Here is a 20,468-nt window from a genome sequence, read left to right as displayed (position 1 = left end):
AGTTCACTCCTTTGGGAAAACCCCTTCTTCAGTGGGCAGACAGTGGGCCACAAACTGTCCCCTGGACCTCAAGGACACTCAGCTCCAAAGTGTCTCACTTTGCGAGCCACTTCTCCAGGCTAAGCCCACCTCCTGCACAAACGGGAAGCTAGGCTGACAACATCCGAGGGCTCCCTTCCCTCCGCTCTCTTCATGGAGCGAGAACACCACATGTCCCCTATTATTTAATCTCCCACACCCCATGAGCTCTGATCAACCCCATTTAACGGAGGGAAAAACTCAGGTCCAGAAAGGTGAAGTCACTTAGGACCGAGCAGGGAGGAAGGGGGCGCAGCCGTGACCGGAACCCAGGTCTGTCTGGGAGCACAGTTCACCTGCTTGACCACCACTCTGCTAAACGAAGCTTGGGAGTCCTCCCGGCCATGATACACAGACTAATTCAAAATCGGGGACACAAGGAAGAGCCACCACAGAGCAAAGGCTCTTTGCTTTTTGGATGGTGTTTCCCAGTCACTCATTGACCATTATTTAAGGACTTGGAGTAGTGATTCCAATTTTCCAGGCTCCCTCAGCAGCCTTCTACTTGGGTGGTCCTTCCTGGGGTCTGACGTACATTCTCCTTCACAGTTTTAAGTGAGTCCCTCGGCATGTGTTCACTGAGCACCTGCTAAGTGGCCAGCATACTGGTAAGCCCCAGGGAGGAAGAGACGGGTCAGGTCTTGGTGTGGCAGGCACAGAGCATGCTCTTGGCTGGAGAAGGGAGAAGCAGGCTCGCGTGGGCCTGACTCCTGCAGTGAGGAATCCAGTGAAGGGAGATGACCCCACCCCTCTGCTCCAAGGGTCTGAAAGAGCATGGCCCAAGGTCCTATTTATCAGGGGACAGGGTCTGGGAGGCCCTGAGAGTGATGTAGGTGTCAGGGAGACAGATCTGCGTTTGAATCGCTACTCGTTGGCTGGGTGACCTTTGACACCTGTTTACTTGAGCTGTTAGCCTCAGTTTCCCTATCTGTAAAACAGCAACCATTGTCGTAAAATGATGGAACCTGAATAGGATTCAGTAAGATGTGCTCGTGAGGCGCTCAGCATGGGGCCTGCTACCTCCATAGGAATGTAATCAGCCTTTATGGTCTAGAGCAGTGGTACCCAGGCTGGTTCACTGGGAGAATCTTTCAGGAACCGGTTTCTAAAAGGGCCCCACCTAAGCATCCAGCTCTATTAGCTAGGCTGGGATGGGCAAGGTAGAAGCTGAATGCTTTACACTCCCCAGGGGGGGTTAAGCGGCCTTGGGGCAAGGCAGGCGGGTTCTGGAGCTAGTTCTGCAACTTCTGTGGGCCTTTGCTCTAGGCCTCTGGCTCCTGGTCTCTATGGAGCACACCAGGGTGGTCTTTCCGGAAGTTCTCTGCTGCCCTCTAGTGGACACGGGGCACTCGTGCCTTCCAGCAGTGTAATTCCTGCCACGTAATTCACTAACGCTGTGCTAAGTGCCTGTGATGACACGGGTCCCTCCAGTGCGTACACTTGGGGAGCAGGAAGGACTTTCACAAATGTCCCTCACTGAGCTCTTATTTCAGCTGTGTCAAGCGAGGTATTATCTCCATTTACAGGTCTAGATGAAGAAGGTGGGGCCGAGGAAGGAAAGGACTGCCCCATGGTCACCCAAGCAAGTCACAAGGGCTGGGACTCGTCTGTAGGTGGCCCAGCTCTGTGGTGGGGAGGAAATAACAAAGCCTAGAAATGGGTGAGCAGTGAGAACATCCCTTCTCCCGATGGCAGGTTCTGGGGTCCCGGGTGCTGCCCACCTCCAACTTCACCATGAGTGGACAGGTTACACTCTGAGTCCAGGGGAACTGGATAGAGTCAGGTATCTGGGAAAAGGTCTGGGGCTGGATACCTCCTCGTGGGGAAGGAAGGTCACCCTGCCATCCCCTTCCCCCGTTAGCAGAAGAAGGCCCAAACCTTGACCACGCCCTCTGGTCTGAGTCCCAGCCGGTGTCTCTGATGTCCCTGTTGGTCCAGTCACCGGGTCCTTTCTTCTTCCTGGAAAAGCTTGTAGGGAGTTGCTTTCTGGGCCTCCCCCGATTCCAAATCTGACCGGCCATTCCCTTCTGAAAACCTGCCGGCACTCCCCACACGCTCCAGACTGACAAGCAGACCCCTCGGCCAGGCGTCACAGTCCTGCCTGCTGGGCCTCGGCCCCCTCCCCGGCCTCACTCTCCCCACTTGTCTCTCCCCCCAAGCTCCAGCCCCGTGGTTTTGATGGTTGTGTTTTGCTTTCCAAACGCATCTCTGTTTCTCTCCATTGGCCTCCTCTCTGGCTGTCGTCATCCCTCTTTCCGGAACACCGTCTTCCCTCCTTGGGCCCCTGCGTGCTTTTGTCTGGCGAACCCCTCTCTGGGTTAGACTCCCCTCCCCTGGCCGCTGCTCCCCGATCCCTGCAGGGACCATCTGTCTCCCCATCCTTTCCTCCCTCCCCCCCGCCCCCATGGGGAGTGAGCACAGGGAGGTCTGTCATATGCTGCATCATACCCCCAGCGCCAGGCACAGAGTGCGGACCTGGTGAATGAAGGAGTAAATGAGTAAGTGATGGAGGAAAGCCTGGGCACTAGAGTCAGGCCCATGTGGCCCCCAGCTCAGCCGTAAGCTGGGTGACCTTGAACAAGTCCCACTCCTTCCCTGAGCCCCAATGTGTTCATCTGAAAATGACCTTCCATTCCTGCTGCAGGGGGCACATCTGAGGCGCTGAGGCCTCCTACGTGGGTAGGTCCTCCCCCTGGTTCCGGAGGTGGCCAATTCCTGTGCACTCTTGGGTTCTGGGGCCCCAGGAGGGCAGGGGCCCCAGAGCCTCCACCCTCCTACCCTGATGGCCAGAGGCGGAAGAGGGGTCAGCACCCCCAGACCACTGCCGACCTTGCATCCTGTGGCCCAGGGTTAATTTTTAAAAAGCAGCTCAAAGTCCAGATGGGCTCTGGAAGAGTTTGCTCTCTCTATTTGCTCTGGTTAATAATCTCAAGAGGGTAAACATCCCCGGAGGCAGGCGGAGAGATCGACATCCAGGCCTCCGTCCTCCCCCAGGAGAGGCCGTGTGGCTGAATGAACAGTCCCCTCCAAAAGAGACCAGGATTTTGTGTGCCCCAGCCTTCCCGGGGGGCCTGGAGGGTCAACAACCCTGATGCAGACCTGCTGGGAAGGTCAGATGAGCCGTGATGGTGCTGTGGGCAACCTTCAGGGGAGGGCTCTAGTCCTATCGAGTCACTGTTATTTTTTCATTTTATACCAGCTTGGTTTCTCCAAAAAGACACCTGGAGCCCATCACGCATACAGGGCAGTTTACAGAGCACTTTCACACACTGCCTCGCTTGACCTCTTGGCAGACAGAACAGGGACTGTTATCTTCAGTTTACAGATGAGGAAAGTGGGCTTCAGAGAGGGAAAGTCATGCACAAAGCAGAAAAGAAGCTTTGGGTTCCGGAAGCTCAGGGCTTCCGGTTCCCAGTTCTCTGCCTCTGAAGTCAGACTGCCTTCTTACCACCACCGCTAGCCAAACCATAAAAGACCGAGAAACTTTGTGAACAAGAGGGAAGGTAATTGTCCCAGAAATCTAACCTGAGACGGTTGCTGTGACTAAACTTGGAACGTGGCTTTGAGCTCCCTGGCAGCCAAAGCAAAAAGGAAATGCCATCAGTAGCCAAGCTGTCAGTGATGCAGCAAAGGAAACACACTCGCTTAGGAAGGGAGACATACTTGTTCCCGATCCTGGTCAAAGAAGAGGTAGTGGGTGGCTCTTACAGAGGGACACGACATACCATTTGTCGGTGCTACTGTGCGGGGAAGAATTCCCGGATTCTCACACAAGTGTGGGTCTTGCTTTTGGAACCCCCTGTCTGTAGGGGCCATGCCCAGCTGCAGCAGGGGGCCTAGGGTGAGTGTGGAATGTTCTATGCCAAGAACAGGGAGGACGTGAGGACAGCAGTTCTGACTGCTGGGAAAGAGATCTTCAAGGAGAGGACCTAGAGTATCACTGGCAAGAGTTTGAGCTTTGGAGACAAACAGACCCGGGTTCTTTAATACTCTCATTTAAATTGTTTCATGAACCCTATATGGTTTCCTAAGGCTGCCGTGAACAAAGTACCACAACTGGGTGGCTTAAAACAACAGGAGTGTAATCTCTCACAGGTCTGGAAGTTCGAAGTCTGACACCTGATTGTCAGCGGGGCCACATTCTTCCTGAAGGTTCAAGAAAAGAATCCTTGCTTGCCTCTCCCTAGCTTCACACGGCCGTCTTCCCTGCGGGTCCCTCTGTGTCTGTGTGTCTGAGTCTCCCTCCCATGTCTCTTAGGAAGACACCAGTCATTAGATGCAGGGCCCGACCCCACCTTAACTAATCACGTCTGCAAATGAGGTCACGTTCTGAGGTTCCGGACGCACGTGAATTTTGCAGGGGACGCTTGTGTTCAACCTGCTATCAACACATTCAGCTCTTACCATGTGCCAGACATTGCCCTAGTGCTTTGCCAGGCGTAATGCCCACGCCCTCCCAACCGTGCTCTGAGCCAGGACCTGTTCTCTCCATTGATGAGGAAACCAAGGCGCTGGGAGGGAAAGTCACTTGCCCGAGGCCAGCAGGGATGCAGTCTGCCTCCTGAGTTCGCGCTCTCAACCACCAGCCACTGCCTCCTGTCCCAGCAGCGCTGCGTCCCAGCAGAGAGGCCCTGGGCAAGGCACCTTACCTCTTGGAGACTCAAGTCCCCCGTCTTTAAAGGGGAAAAATAGCACCTACTTTCTAGGGCTGCGGTGGGGATTGAGCTCAGTTCTGCGGTGTGCATGAAGTGTTGGAACAAAGGTGGCACACACAGCAGGTGCTCGGTGAATGGGAGCTGCTATCGTCATCATTCCTTCTATTATTTGCTCGGGCTGTGGGAAGCCAGGAGTCAGACGGGGAACTCTGGGGACAGGATGCCTGAGTTCTAGTCTGGGCTGTGCCTTAGACCTCCCTGCGGTCTGTGCTACGTCATTTCTTCCCCCTGGGTCTCGTTTCTCACGTGAGGAAGGGGCCCAATCAGGCTCATTCTGCCGGCTCACGGGGACGTGAGGTCCAGGTGGGATGAACGGAATGAACGACCCAGCAGGCGAGGCTCGTCTTCCCCTGTGGCGGGTGGGGAGGTCTCTCCAGGAGCCATTCTGGAGACTGAGCCCGGCCCTGGGCTGCATCTGAGCCGCATTGTGTTTGGTCAACGCCTCCTCTGAAACAGCCTCCTTGACCCCTTGGGACTACTGACCCCGGGGCAGGGCGCTACAAGGGATCGATCAGACCTGGCCTTGGGGCCCTGATTGGTTCCGGCTGAGCGGCTGAGCAGGGCAAATACCAAGGTCACCTACAGGCTGCAGGCCCCCTCCCCAGTGTCAGTTCACAGCTGCTGCAGGCAGAGACACGGTGGCTCCTCTGTCCCCAGACTGAGCTTGTGAGTGACACCGAGGCAGAAGAGCCCAGAACCATGCGGAGCCTCAGGGCTCTGTTTCTGCTGCTCACTGCCTGCCTGGCGGTGAGTGCCAGCCCCGTGCTGACGCCACCCGATGACATCCAAGTGCAAGAGAACTTCGACATCTCTAGGGTAAGGCTGGCCTCTCAGGCGGCGATGGCGGGGTGTCTGAGCAGGTGGGCCTCGCAGGGGGGCCAGTTTCCCAAGCCGAAACTCGGGGGCTGGGTCCCCAAGGGCCCTTCCTGCTCAGACCGCCCGGGATTCACCGAAACTACAACTTTATGCACCTGCCATTCCGTTGGGCCTCTCGTCTGACGATCTCTGAGTCAGATGCCCTCACGTGTGAACCTGCCTTCTTGGGGGCGCAAGGGGAATCCGTGCTTCAGTTATAACCCAGCCTGGAAAAGGCTTCGTGCTGTCTGCTGCCCCTGCAGCCCCCTCACAGGGTTTAGCTTTTCGTGACCTCCTGCCCCCCTCCCCCTGCCCTTCACCTTTCGGCCCCTTCTCCCCCCTGCCCCCAACCCCTATTACCATCCTGGGCCCTCTGCCCTTACGGGCCTGGCTGTGGACAGAGGTCTGGGTGGCACGGGGTAGACGTGAGGGGTAACGGGGAGCAGAGAAACAGGACGGAGATCGGGCCGGTGGGATTAAGAGGGCCGGCTGTTAAGTGCTGTGTGGGGGAGCCCCAGGACCACTCTCCGACCCCAGTTCTGTCCCCAGTCACCGGGTGACCTTGAACAGGACCTTGCCCACCCAGGGCTCAGTGTCCGCATCGGTATGAGGGGCTCTCAGAGCCTTCTGGCTGTGGATTTTGTCTATGCTAGAGACAAGCAAGGGTTGTGGGTGGAGGGGCCCGGAGGAGCAGGGTCCTGGGGTTATCTGGGGTGGCGAAGCATAGGAGGCTCCCCGGGGTCTTCAGGGGTGTGAGGGCTCTTTCCACCCTTTGCCCTGTGGGCGGGAGAAAGGGGCGGCAGGCTTGTCCTGAATTACTAGTTCAAGGAAAGGAGACCATTTCTAACACGGAGCTACGGGCTGCCTCCAAGGCGCCGAGCTCCCTGTCCCCAGAGGAGTGAAAGACGGGACTGCTGCTCTGGGGGCCGTGGTTGACGATGACCTTCAACCACGGGGATTTGTGCCTCATCCACGTGAGCAGCGCAGATCCTGTGCCTAAACAGGGTAAGGCCTTCCCCCCCAAGCAGCGTGGGACCCCGTGCACACACCCCCTTCCTAGGCTTGCTGTGGTAACATGGGGCCACCGTTAGGCCCCATCCGTCCTCGAAGCTGCGTGGCCTCCAGTTAGCTACTGGAGGGAGGGAAGGGAGCATAGAGAGGAGGGAAGGGAGCAGGTGCCTGGCCAGTCGTCTCTGCGCTCTGAGGCGAATCCAGATCCTCGGAGCTTGTGGCTCTCTCCTAGATCTACGGGAAGTGGTTCCACGTGGCCATAGGCTCCACCTGCCCGTGGCTGAAGAAGTTCATGGACAGGATGTCCATGAGCACGCTGGTGCTGGGCAAGGGGGCGACGGACAAGGAGATCAGCATGACCAGCACTCGTTGGCGGTGAGAACAGGGATGGGGTGGGAGGGGCGAGGGGGACCAGGGCCCATCTGCCACCCCCGCCCGGCTTCAGTCACCACCCAGTCCCGGAGAGCTAAGGTCTCTACCTCCAGCCGGGACCTTGCCTCCGAGCTCCAGGGCCCTCCGCTGCCCTCCACCACGCAGTGCCCTGACACATGCCTATTTTGCAGCCTGGTTTGCAACTCGATCCTGCGGTGTCCTTAGCTCAGTCAGGGCCCTGCCAACCCCCAGGACCCAACCTGGAAACGTGGGTGGGAGGGAGGCACTGAGACTCCTCTCTCTGCTGCCACAGGCTATTCAGTCCACCGTCAAGCCCTGTCCATTCTCCTAAATCCCTCCAAGCTGCCCTCTGCTCCCTTCTTTACCATCCTCACCCTGCCAAGCCACCTGCCCTTCTCTCCTTGCTGTCTACAACACCCCGTCTCTACACTTCTCCCCACCTCTAATCTCCAACCGTTTACCCAGCAAACAAAAGACCTCTTGAAAACTCGCATCTGCTCAAACTTTTCCATAGCTCCCTATTGCCCTGGGAATAAAGTTCAACTCCATTAATGGGGCCTTCTAGGCCCCTCCCAGGACTCACCAGGTATTCGGTGACCGACCCAAGTAGACTTTCAGCTCCTGAAACCCTCCACCCTCTTGCACCTGATGTTCCTTCTACTGGCGAAACGTCTCCCCACCTCTCTGGGCTAATTCCTATGGATCCTTTAGGACTCAGGTTCTAGGTCACTTCCTCCAGGAAGCCATCCCTGACTGCCACCCTCACCCCCACCCCCACCAAGGTTCAGGTTACACACCTTCCTTTGTGCTCTTGGAGCACCTCATGCTTCTCCCCACTTGGCACACTGATTGCATCTGCCTCTGGTCTGCTCATGGGCCCTGCTCAGTCCTGAGGTCCATGAGGGGACAGAGTCCATCTTGCCCTCCTCTATATCCTCAGCCTGTCACACAGTGCCTGGCACATAGATGCTGCTCGATAAATGTTGATAAGATAAATAACAATCATTGTAACCACAGCTAGTATGTGCATAGTGCTTACTCTAAGCTGTTGTGGTTTTTTTCGATGTTTATTTTTGAGGGAGACAGAGAGCAAATGGGGGAGGGGCAGAGAGATAGGGAGACCCAGAATCCAAAGCAGGTTCCAGGCTCTGAGCTGTCAGCACAGAGCCTACCGCGGGGCTCGAACCCACAAACCGCAAGATCACGACCTGAGCTGAAGTCGGGCGCTTAACTGACCGAGCCACCCAGGCTCCCCAAAGCTGTTTAATAGTATCCTCTTGGATCCTGACAACGGCAATTTGAGGTGTCATTATCCCCCTTTCACAGAGGGACCTGGGGCCAGAGAGACACAGAGTAATAAAGGAATTAAAGCATTCATTCATCACTCCCCCCCACCCGTGCGTCAGTCTGATGTGCAGATTTGGTTCAGGAAGTTGATGTTTAGGGCTGGCTTTGCCAAGGGGCAAGATTAGTCCCTTTTTCCTCTGTCCCTCTGTTCCCTTGTACGTGCGTGGGTCTCCTAGGACTGGCATGAGGATTAAACAGGATGTTTGGAAGTGCTACGTCCCAAATTACAAAAGAAAAACATGGGAAGAGGACCCCGCAGGAGAGTGGGTGTGGGGACCACGGTCTCTTACCAGCGGTTACCTTTCTTTTGGTGTGTACATCTCCAGGAGAGGCACCTGCGAGGAGATCTCCGGGGCTTATGAGAAAACAGACACTGACGGAAAGTTCCTCTATCATAAGCCCAGTAAGTTGAATTGGAGGCATCCTCCGCAGCTCTCTCCCCTTTGCTGAAAAAGACCTTGTGGCGTCTTAACCTGTTTTTCCTTCTGCCTCACCTCTCTGTGTCCCCAAAGCCTTCCCTCCCATTTTTCTGAGATGTCCTCTGGGCTTTCTGTATGTATTCCTCCTCTTTCCCTTCTCCTGCCTTCTCTCTCGTGCACTCGTGAGCATCCAGAATGAAAGGGGTGTCACTGAATTCTGAGGATAACATCAGGAGTTCGTCAGCATTCATGGTGGCCATCTGCAATCAGTTGATAAAAATTATGCTGAACATCTACCATGTGCGGGGTGCATGGTGCTGTCACAGAAGGAATTTATTCCTTCTGGACGTGAATTTATTCATTCACCCAGCAGATGTTTATTGACTATGCTCTATGTGTCAAATAACTGCGCTGGTAGTGGAACCTATGAATGTTTGGGTAGGTGGATGTGTGAATAAATAAATGAGAAAATAAGCAAATGATTGGTAAACGAGCGCATATATGGATGGCAGATAAGTGAGTTCATCAGTCATCTAACAGATAAATCGATGGGTTAATGGGTGGAGGAAAGAAGGGGGGAGAGAAGGGAAGGGAGGTAGAAGGGAAGGAAAGAAGGAAGGAAATGGTTTGACGTATGGAAAGGATGGATGGATGGGATGATGGTGGATGAATTAATGATAAATCTACGGAGGAGATGGATGGATAGATAGAAGGATGGATGAACAGATGATGTACGGGTGAATAGGTGAAGGAATTCAGGCTAGAGGAGCCTTCTGACAACCGATGCCTTTGGCCTCCTGCATCCCCCATGCAGGATGGAACATCACCATGGAGTCCTATGTGGTCCACACCAACTATGACGAGTACGCCATCCTTCTGACCAAGAAATTCAGCCACCACCATGGGCCCACCATTACCGCCAAGCTCTATGGTAACAGCGTGGAGCTAGATAAGTCCACAGGAGTTGGGGGCGGGAGGAGGCCAGTGATTTAGGGACAGTGGAGTGGGGAGGAGTCGGGAGTTCTGCTCCATCCTTCTGATAAAACCGTAGATGTGGGAAAGGTGGAAACATTTACTCCCCCTGGAGGAGGCAGAGCTCAGTCTCCCGTCTGAGGTAGAATCCTTTTCTTTTGGTTTTTAATTCCAGAGTTTCCGGGTCTGTAACAGAACCAGCAGAAAAAACCACGCGTGGGGATTTGGGAGACCTGGGGTCGGAGGGAGTCTGGGAGGGACACCTCTTCTCCTTGTGGAGCCAATCTTTCCACAAGTGTATTGAGGAGATCACACTGGGCTGATAGCTTCCAGCTCCTAAATGACAATCACTGGGCAAAATAATCCCACGTCTTGCTAGCCTAGGCACCTGGGGTTCGAGGCGTCTTCTCTGCTTCCCATTGCAGGGCGACAGCCACAGCTTCGAGAAAGCCTGCTGGAGGAGTTCAGGGAGGTCGCCTTGGGTGTGGGCATCCCCGAGGACTCCATCTTCACGATGGCCGACAAAGGTAAATGCGACCCCGCCCCGCCCCACCCCACCTTTCTGTCTCCTCCTCATCCTTCACGGTCCTCAGAGAGCATCTTCCCAGGCCCTGGGTCTTTCCTGTAACCCTCTGAGATACGTAGGATTATAGTCCCCCTCCCCTCTTTATAGAGAAGGTAGCCGGGGCCCCCAGATTTGTTCCAGGTCACATAGCAAATGTGCTTGGTGGAGCTGAGACTAGAACCAATTCAACATTCAGCCTCGTGCCACCTGTTAAACTGAGGTTAGAGCCAGAATCCACAGGTAGCTCGCAGAAGGCAATCCAGTATTGGGGTCAAGAGTATGGGCTCGAGGTAGAGTACCGAAATTCAAGTTGAGCTGTGTGGCTTCTGGCTAGTCAACCTTCCGGGGCCTTATTTTCCTCATCTGTAAAATGGGGCATCACACTGCCTCTCTTATACGTTGCTGTGGGAAGTCAGTGAGAGGAAGCCTTTAAATACGATAGCGCTGTGCCCAGTGTCTAGTAAGTGCTCAGTAAGTGTTAGCCATTGCTGTTCTTCGATGGTGCTGCTGGCGACGATGGTGCGGCCACCAGCTTGTCGCTTTTCCAACGAATGACCTTCAGCAGGCCACGTGAGTGGAGCCATTCATGAAGCGGGCTAATGCAGAAGACAGTTCCCAGCGGAGTGCCCCCTGGCACGCAGTCATTAGCATTATGAAAGAAACAAAGCCCTCTCTGGGTCTTGGCCCTCTTACCCACCTCTCTCTTCTGTCCTGGCCTAGGTGAGTGTGTCCCTGGGGAGCAGGAACCAGAGCCCTCTCCACTCACGGTGAGCACTTTTTCCCACCCCATCCCCACCCTGCCTGCTTGATTTTTGCTGCCCTTGCTTAGGTCCCCCTGTGGTGGTGGGTGGGGTCATTGAGAGAGGTTGAGAGAAGGCAGTGGAAGGCATGGGGTCTTGAAGTCAGAACCCTCCCCCCGCCCCCCGCAGGGCTCAATCTCAGATCTACCATCTGGGCCAGTTGCTGCCCTATCCAGACCTCACTTTTCCTCATCTGTGAAATGGGGTAGTTACACTTACCTTCCATGGGCTAGAATTCAGTGACATATTGGAAAAATTCTTAGCATAGTGCCTAAAGCCAGTGAAATACTCAATAACGAAATGATGATACCCAATACTTAAGAAATAAAAGACAAAGTCAATTGATCTCCAAAAAACCAGCAAACTTGAGAGCAGGCAGCTTCTCAATCACCTCCTCTATCTACTATTCTGCCTTTTGATGTTTTGGGCTTCATTACTCTTCTGCTTTATTTTCCTGCCTTTACCATATCGATTAAGCTTTCTTCGTTTTTTGTTTTTTTTTTCTGTGATTATTTGGAAATTATATATCCGGATTTATTCTGCCAACGTGTGTGTGCATATACATGCATGTATACATGTATAAATTTTCAAGGCTATGTTTCTGAACAAATATATATTATAAATATATTAGAAACATAGTCTCAAAAATTTTTTTAAAATACAAGAAAGTAAGAAAAGAGTGTCCTTATTCCTACATAGAATCAGCACTGTTAACATTGTTTGCTTCTGTGTTTTTAAAGAAAAATTATCATTGATTTTACGAAAACCAACATGTGCTCATTATACGGAATTAAAATTAAAAAAGATAAAAATAAGATAAATAAATGAAAATAAAGAATTAAAATCATGCTGAAAAGGATACAGAGTAAGAGTTTAAAAAAATGCCACCACCCAAAAACTACCAATATTCACATTAATCCAGCAATTTCGGCACGTGCACATGTGGAGGGAAGGACAGATAGAAGGAATGCACAGATTTCTGCACAGATTCTGTTATTAAATGGGATGATATCGCAGATGTTATTTTGAGCTTTAAAAAGCATTCTTTGTAGTTTTATTTGAATTAAGAAAAAAACAACGCGGTTGGACTTTTTGAACTTCAAATAAGCATCTGTCGCCATCTTTCCCAGTCACTTAGTAAAAGTTCTGGAATGGATTCTACACTCACTCTTGGTGAATATAACCACAGCGTCTCCATTCCTGAGTTACTTATTTCTATCAATCTCTTCATTAATGCCTTCACCAAGTGGTGTTTACAAGGCGGGTTCATGGGTGTTTTAATCCTTGGATTCTTCCGTTTGAGAAAAGTCTGCCCATTTCCTTCATACTTGAATGGCATTTTGCTTGGGCGTCACATTCTTGGGTCATGTTTCCTTTCCCTCGGAATGTTGTCTGCACTGCTCTGTTGTTCTCAAGACCTAATCATCACTCTGGGAAAGCCTGAGGCCAGCCTGCTGTTTCTTCTCCTTGTAAGCAATTTGTTTCTTCTGCCCAGATGCCAGGACAAACTTTATCCTTGAACTCTGTATCTTTTTTTTTTCAATTTTTTAAAGTAAGCTTTAAGCCCAATGTGGGGCATGCACTCACGATCCTCAGATCAAGAGTCACATGCTCTACTGACCGAGTCAGCCAGAACACTCCACAGTCAGTATCTTAACAAGGACATGTCTTGGTGTTGAGAATTCCATGCCAGAATTTCCTGGAATTCAGTGTGCCCTTCCCATCCACAGATTACATTTTTCTGTGGGGTTTTGCTACTTTGGGAACACTTGTTCTCTCATCCTGGAGCATCTTTGTCTTCCACACATGCTAGGTGTTCTCAGTTGCTTTCATCTGTATTCACTGGGCTTCTCCCGGGATTCTCACTCGTCTTTCTTCTGGGACAGTCATTCCATTTAGCAGCATCTATTCTGTTCCTTGCTATTTCTGACTTATTCACTAGCTCTGAATGTATGTTGTCTTCGTTCTCAATTTTTTATATCTAGGCCTGAATTTTGTCTTTTATTGTATTCTGTTGTTTACCACTTTGTCTTTGAGTCTTGTTTTAATGAATATATGTTTTCATTAAGCAATTTTATTTTATAGCTTGAGGCCACTGAAGAATTTCCTTCAGCTTGTTGAGTTGTATTTTCTTCTACATTGGTGTCATAGGTGGGGTTTCCTAGATCAACACCTGTAGAGCAGGTGTGAAGGAAGAACTGGGCAGGAGAAGCGGACCGGTGATGTGGTCATGATGGCTCAGCCAACCCTGTGGGAGCTCTAGAACTGGGGGGGGGGGGGACCTTTGGAGTTGTCTCATGATGGTGCCAAGGGGTGGGGCCTTAATACCCGGATTTTGATCATGTTCTGGGGATCAGCCTGGGGGAGGAAGCATGACCCTGAGTGAGAGGGGTCCCCTTAGCTGAGGCAGTCCCAACAGGGGCTGACAGCTCAGGCTGGGAATGTAAGCCCACTCCTCAGGGGAGGTCTAGGCAGTTCATGACAGGAGCCGGGCTCTTTCATGACAGGAGTCGGGCTCTTTCTATAGTGCAGCCAATTTACTCCTTCATCTCAGAAATGGGTCTGGATAGTCTCTGTGCCATTTCTTTTTATCTTGTTCCTGCTCAGTTTTCGCCTGTCTGCTGTGATATGGTGGGGTGGGGGGTTTCATTTATTCCTTGGTCATTTCCCCCAATAAAATTGAGCTGAGCCCCCTCCTACCCAAATGTAGTCTAAGGTCTGGGTATTTTGTGTTCCATCGACTTTTCTGAAGTCCAAGGAAAGGGTGGGAAGGAGGAGGGGTGGAAGAGCTTTCCTAAGGCATGCCATCTTGGCTGGAATACCCTTCCTTGCTTTCTCTTTTGAAGAACTACGTGGGGTTCATTCCACCTGGTCAGGGCAGTGACATCTGTCTGCCCCATGTCAATACCCCTGGTGCATTAGATCGTGTAGTCCCAGAACCTTCACTTAGAGAGAGAAGGCCTCTAGTCTGTTTCCTCTTTTCTTCCCAGAAGTTGTCTTCACGACTTCTCTGTCAGAAGAGGAAAAAGAAAAGGTCCCTCAATTTCCTTCTCTCAGGATTCGGGAGTCTTAGGGAGAATAATCAGAAATTGAATGACTTGGGAGTTAGAGGGCAGAGTTAGGAGTTGACCATCCTGTTCAGCTCCAAAATACTTGATTTCTTTCCTTGATCAACCGTTTTACTTTTTGCTTTCAACTATGCCCCTTTCCTTGACTGAGCCATGCTGATGAACATTTGGAGATTGATATTCTGAATTCATTTTCTTGCTGTTAGGAATTGGAAAAGGCAATCTTGAGGGAAATTTGGATCTTCCATCTTCATCCCCATCTCGACGGAATCTGTATTTCTTTATCACTGTCAAGCATGAAACCATAAGTGGTGTCTGCCCTTGCAGAAAAGAAAACTGGAGCACACTTTCCATTTCTTCTTTCCAGGCTTCCCACATGTCTGGTTTTGTGGATGTAATCTGAGGTTGACATTTATATTTTCCACCTTTTGTTAAAATTTTTTTTTAATGTTGATTCTTGAGGTAGAGACAGACAGACTGTAAGTGGGGGGAGGGGCAAAGAGAGAGGGAGACACAGAATCCACAGCAGGCTCCAGGCTCCGAGCTGTCAGCACAGAGGCTGACACGGGCTCGAACTCACGCGCTGTGAGATCATGACCTGAGCCGAAGTCGGACGCTTAACCGACTGAGACACCGAGGCACCCCTCCATCTTTTGTTCTGAGAATGACTTTTAACATTTACATCATGTGACCATTGGAACAACCATTTAACCTCAACTCTGTTTTATTGGCTTTATAGTTTATCATAATTTCTTGCTATTGCATCATCCATTTTTTTTTGTACTTAGATTCCTCTCTCAATTGGTGGGAATATTTTTGTAGGTTTAAGATTTTATTTTTAAGTACTCTCTGTACCCCACATGGGGCTCGAACTCACAACCCAAAGATTAAGAGTCACATGGTCCACTGACTGAGCCAGCCAGGTGCCCTGGAATATTTCTATAAGTAGTTTTTTATTTTTATTTTTTCTGAATAAACACATGGGTGGCAAACTACTGGATCCCTGCGTGTTTGAAAATGTGTTTATCACATGGTCAACAGCTTAGATGAGTACGGAATCTTTTCTCTCTTATAAACTTCAGATGTTGCTCTGCAGATTCTGTCATTTAATGCTGCTGTTTACTACACGGTCCGTTAGGCTCTTTATCCTTTGTCTCTAGGAAGTGTCCACATGGGGCTCTTCATTAATTTTACCTCATTCCCTTTGACCCCAATTTATAATTGGACAACTCAAGTCTTTCTTCAACTCAGAAAAGTTTTCTTCTATTATTTCTATATCGATTGCCTCTCCTTCTAGAATTCCTACTATGTGAATGTATTTCTTATGATCATTTAGCCAGTTTATTCTCTACGGTATGGTTAAATTAAACAAAATCCTTCCCATCTCCAGTAACTTCCTTCTTTCATTCTATTCATTTCCATAACCGTTGGCCCCTGGGATACTGACGCAGTGTCATCATGAATTCATTGATGGTTTAAGTTTTCTCCTGTTTCCTGCTGTCATCCTGCGTGTGATGGAGGTATTTCTCCTGAGCAGCTGCATTATTTCAATTGTGCCATGATTTTTTCTCTCTTCCTTCATCCTCACCAAAGAAGAAGGCCTGTGTGCAACCAGCTTGAGAGACAGTTGGGAGTCCCTGATCATAGCTTTAGTTGCACCTTAAAAGGAGAACATTGAAAGTTACCACAGATTTACTTTTTCAGATTCTAGTCTCTCCCATCCCTGCTGGCTGGCAGTTTCCCTGCTCATCCCTTTTTTAATGGCCTTGGGATCCTGCCTCAGGGGACTCTACACTTAGCCTTTTGCCAGCTTTGGCAGCCTGCCCCGCTCTTTAGTCCCCACCACTCCCCACCACCACAGCTAAGAGTGTCAGGGTCAGTCTGGGGTCCCTTCTCCATACCTTCTGGGTGGCTTTTCCTTTGCAAGCGACTGACAATGATAGTCTGGTCAGCCCTTCCTGCAAATCATTCACACCCACACTCCACCGTGTAGAAACACCTTCAAGTTTCTGGCACGGAAATGCTGCTCTTCCCTGGTTTCCAATTCAGATGATTTTTTTTCCCCCTCACTATTTTTTTTTTAATTTTTTTTATTTAACGTTTATTTATTTTTGGAACAGAGAGAGACAGAGCATGAACGGGGGAGGGGCAGAGAGAGAGGGAGACACAGAATTGGAAGCAGGCTCCAGGCTCTGAGCCATCAGCCCAGAGTCTGACGCGGGGCTGGAACTCACGGACCGCGAGATCGTGACCTGAGCTGAAGTCGGACGCTTAACCGACTGAGCCATCCAGGCGCCCCTTTTCCCTCACTATTTTATTCCTTTGGGCATTTCAACTAGAATTTGGATACAGGGGTGTTGTTCTACTCCATGGTTCTGATTTTCCTTTCAGACTAGAAACCTATCTTGTGATGCCCATTCTGGGATTCAGGTTGATACTTTTGGGAAAACCAGTCCATTAACCAGTGTAGTAACTCTGCTTCTGTCTGCACCCTGATTCCCAAAGCAAATGGTTTTTATATATTCCAGGGGTACAGGTGAGCAATAGTGGCGAGGTCCCCACAACAGCTTCTCTTTCTCTCCACCCCAGAGAGCCCGGCGGGCTGTGCTGCCCCAGGAAGAGGAAGGATCAGGGGCCGGGCCGCTAGCAACAGATTTCAGCAAGAAGGAAGGTAATGACCACTCACCTTTCCACCCGCTTCTGTCACACTGCAGAGAGGAAGGGCCCATGGGTGGCTCACACAAGCTACCCTCACCACCACGAAGTCTTTCTTATTTGTCTGTTGGTCAAGGACTGGGACGAGGAAAGGCAAATCAAGGCCTCTGCGTGGTGCCAGGGGTCGTGAGGGGAGAGAGAGGAACATAAGGTGTGGCCCCTGGGGTCAGGAACTCTCTGCTCCATGATGAGAAGCGCGTTCTGGCCCTGTCTGTACCACTGTGTGGCCTCCTAGCCTACGTTTCCTCCTCTCCGCAGCAGATAACAGCCTGCTGTGCTCACGATCAGGGCTTCTGTGGGAGCAAGTTGGAGCAGGACGTGAGGTTGCCCTGCGTGGTGGACAGTGTTCACGAATGACTCACCCTCCAGCTTGCTCAGCAAACGCTCAGCCCTGCTCCACCCTGTGCTGGGTCCTGGGGGTCATCCAGACAAACCCGTGCCTTTTCCGAACTTGTGGTCTGGTAGGGGAGGCAGGCAGAGAAGCTGATGGACCCAAAAGGCAGGGTCAGCTAAGGGGGTGGGGGAGCTCAGAGGAGGGAGGAGTCAGGGGATCTAGGAGGACTTCCTGGATGAAGGGGAATTCGTGCGGTGTCCAGGTATCCAGGCAGGGGTCTATGGAGGAAGGTCCTCCAGGGGCCGGAGCAGCGGAAGAAAAGGCATGGGTGTGGGACTAAAGGGGAGAGGTCAGGCCGGCACGGCTGCTGTCGCCGAGTGCACCGCCACCTGCTATTATTAGAGTCCCTGGATGGACAAGACCAACACGGGACGGTGGGCCAGTGGGTCGCTGGGTTATGGCATGGAATGGGCACGGATTTTGGAGCCCACGGGGTTTTGAATCTCAGCACTCTGTGATCCTGGGCAGGTCCCTTTACCTCTCAATTTCCTCGTCTATAAAAATGAGTTGACAATCCTTCCGGTGAGTGTGGAGGGGAAAACTAAACTAGATGGTGCATGTTAAGCGTCCAGCCCGGTGACAGGTATACAGGAAGCACTCAGTAAGAGCTGCTGTTCTGCCCCTCTCCAGATGCCTGCCAGCTGGGCCACGCAGAAGGCCCTTGCCTGGGGATGGTCACGAGGTATTTCTATAATGGCTCATCCATGGCCTGTGAGACCTTCCAATATGGCGGCTGCCTGGGCAACGGCAACAACTTCGCCTCAGAGAAGGAGTGTCTGCAGACCTGCCGAACCGTGGGTGAGCACGGGCCCCTCACCTCCATGCATGCTGCACCCCACACCCTGTCCTCCCAACAAGACACCTGCCGGGTGAACAGGGAGCTGAGAGAGGAGGTTCCAGGGGTAGAATTCTGGGGCAAGCTTCCTGAAGTCACAGGAAGTGCACATCTGGATGTGGGTGCCCCAAGCAAGTGACTGGTTTCCATGGCTCCCAGCTTCCCAGTCCGGAGGAACCAAGTGCTCTGGACGAGCAGGGCAACCTGGTTCAGGCCCTTTGCCGGGTGTCCCGGGTGGGCCGCGCAGAAGGACTGACGCTCCGCGCCCCCCCTTCCCCACAGCGGCCTGCAACCTCCCCATAGTGACCGGCCCCTGCCGAGGCTACAGCCAGCTCTGGGCATTCGATGCCGTCCAGGGGAAATGCGTCCTCTTCACCTATGGCGGCTGCCAAGGCAACGGCAACAAGTTCTACTCAGAGAAGGAGTGCAGGGAGTACTGTGGTGTCCCTGGCAACGGTAGGAGGACCCGTGGGTGCTACTGGGTCCAGGCGGGAGAGCCCTGGTAGGGAGTGGGGGTCCGGAGAGGTGAGTTCTAGACTCCACCAGATGACCGGCCCATCCGCTCTCTGGGCCTGTTCCCCATCTGTAAAGTGGGGCTAAACCCTTACCCCAGCTGGGACGGGGCACCAGGGAGGCACAGGCCAGACCTGAGCCTGGCAGAGACGGCCTCTGCTTCTGGGGCTGCCACGTTTGGGCTGGCCACATTGGGCGAGTACCAGTTTGAGCCTCATTTTGTTTTCTTCTGTAAAATGGGACAAAAGTACCCACTCGGATTTCACAGTGCCTGGACGGTGAGGGCTCGGCTGACGGCAGCTGTCACTGGTCCTGATGGTCATGCTGTGATGACCACAGTAATAGCATGCCAGGGGAACAGCAGCCATTTGATTTCTGTGCCGTGTCTCCCCACTGGGAGAAGAGGCCAAAGACCAGATCATTCTGTGGGATGCGCTTTGGAGACACCAGGTCATGCAGCAAGCAGGCAGCAGTTTCTGGCCTCAAGTTCAGGTCCCAAGTCAGCCCAAGCTGCCTTCCCTCCTCCGTGAGGCGTCCCCATCCCGAGTGTCCCCATCCACAGACGCCCTGGGCGAGCCCCACACCTACCTGCCGAGCTTCTCTGTGTCCACAGGTGACGAGGAGCTGCTGCCCATCGCCAGCTGATCGGCCCGCAGGCCACACGGTGGCGGGGAGGGTGCGGGCCGTGTCTGTTCCGGTGCCCCACGTCAGGCCGGGCCGGGTGACCCGGGTTCAAATAAAAATGAAATTGTAGACTCCTGAAACTCCACGTCGTGACTGTTCATTGTCACGATAAAGCGTAAGGGGTAGCAGGGAGAGGGGGAGACAAAGCCGGGGCAGGCGGGAGTTACCCCAGCTTTCCCCGGAAGTGAAAAGCGTGTTGGAAGTGTAATAGAACTGTCCTCGGGCCATGAAATTGGCTGTGCAGATTGAGACCCAAATCTCAGTTCTGTTTACTCCACAACACTATCAAATGGGCCTGTCGTTTTAATAAACCCAGAAAAGGAGAGAAGAAACACCTCTGGGGACTTGTTTGTGGGTGAGGTTCGAATAGGGTTCAGAAGAGGGGACTGTGCCCTCTTTGCCCAGGTGCCAGGCGGGTCACGGCCACCGGCCCACCGTGCCTGAAGCAACAACCCCTGCCCTTTGCGGCACCAACACCCACGCCACAACCATGTGGCCGCAGCCACGTCCCCAGCACGAGCTGCCAGGGGCCAGAGAGCCTCGGGCTGCTTCTCCACGAGGCCCTGGAGGTCCTGTCTCCTGGGATCGTCACTCTGGCCCTCTGCCCCGGAAGGAGAGGGTTCACTGACCTCTGCATTATGTCTGGGACCATCAGCGAGGCACTGGACCAGAGCCGGCAGCCCTCGGCCTGGCCTGGCTTGTCCTCCCTTGAGGAGGAGGACAGGTAGACTGTCCAGGGTGGCTCGGTCACCAACTTAGCAGAACGTGACTCCCAGAGCTTCTGAGAAGACACGCTGACACCTGACCTATAAATCTCTCTTGCGCGCTCCATCCACACAGAACCCTGCCTGCTGCTGCTCCTGCTGCTGCCTCTCACGCCCTCAGCCCATTTGCTTAAGAGACTCATCAGGAAGGAAGAAGGGAGGGGATGGATCCAGATGTAAGGACTTGGCTGTAGGAAGCTTTGCAGCCCCCTTGGCCACAACACACATAAAGACCCCCGGCTTCTCCCCCAAAGTCCCAAGCTTGGGGCTTGTGGGTTCCAACGGAGACCACCGTCCTGAGGGACGAAGTTTGTGGTCACGGCCCGGACTCTCTGGGCAG

At 52.5% G+C, this 20,468-nt stretch overlaps 1 protein-coding gene across 1 annotated transcript; it reads left to right on the top strand.

Annotated features, from left to right (window-relative positions):
• The first annotated feature begins 5,371 nt into the window (after positions 1 to 5,371).
• On the top strand, positions 5,372 to 19,444 carry AMBP (alpha-1-microglobulin/bikunin precursor). The gene is made up of 10 exons (XM_053908212.1): positions 5,372 to 5,609; positions 6,892 to 7,034; positions 8,726 to 8,802; positions 9,633 to 9,749; positions 10,216 to 10,317; positions 11,076 to 11,122; positions 16,813 to 16,894; positions 17,963 to 18,130; positions 18,450 to 18,623; positions 19,294 to 19,444. Exons 1-10 carry the CDS (start codon positions 5,493 to 5,495, stop codon positions 19,323 to 19,325), a joined length of 1,059 nt encoding a protein of 352 aa, XP_053764187.1. The 5' UTR covers positions 5,372 to 5,492; the 3' UTR covers positions 19,326 to 19,444.
• The last annotated feature ends 1,024 nt before the right edge of the window (positions 19,445 to 20,468 follow it).

The sequence above is a fragment of the Panthera pardus genome, unplaced genomic scaffold (genome assembly GCF_024362965.1).
Source record: "Panthera pardus isolate Hobbes unplaced genomic scaffold, ASM2436296v1 HiC_scaffold_20, whole genome shotgun sequence".
In the NCBI taxonomy this organism is placed as follows: Eukaryota; Metazoa; Chordata; class Mammalia; order Carnivora; family Felidae; genus Panthera; species Panthera pardus.
This window is presented reverse-complemented; position numbering and strand designations above follow the sequence as displayed.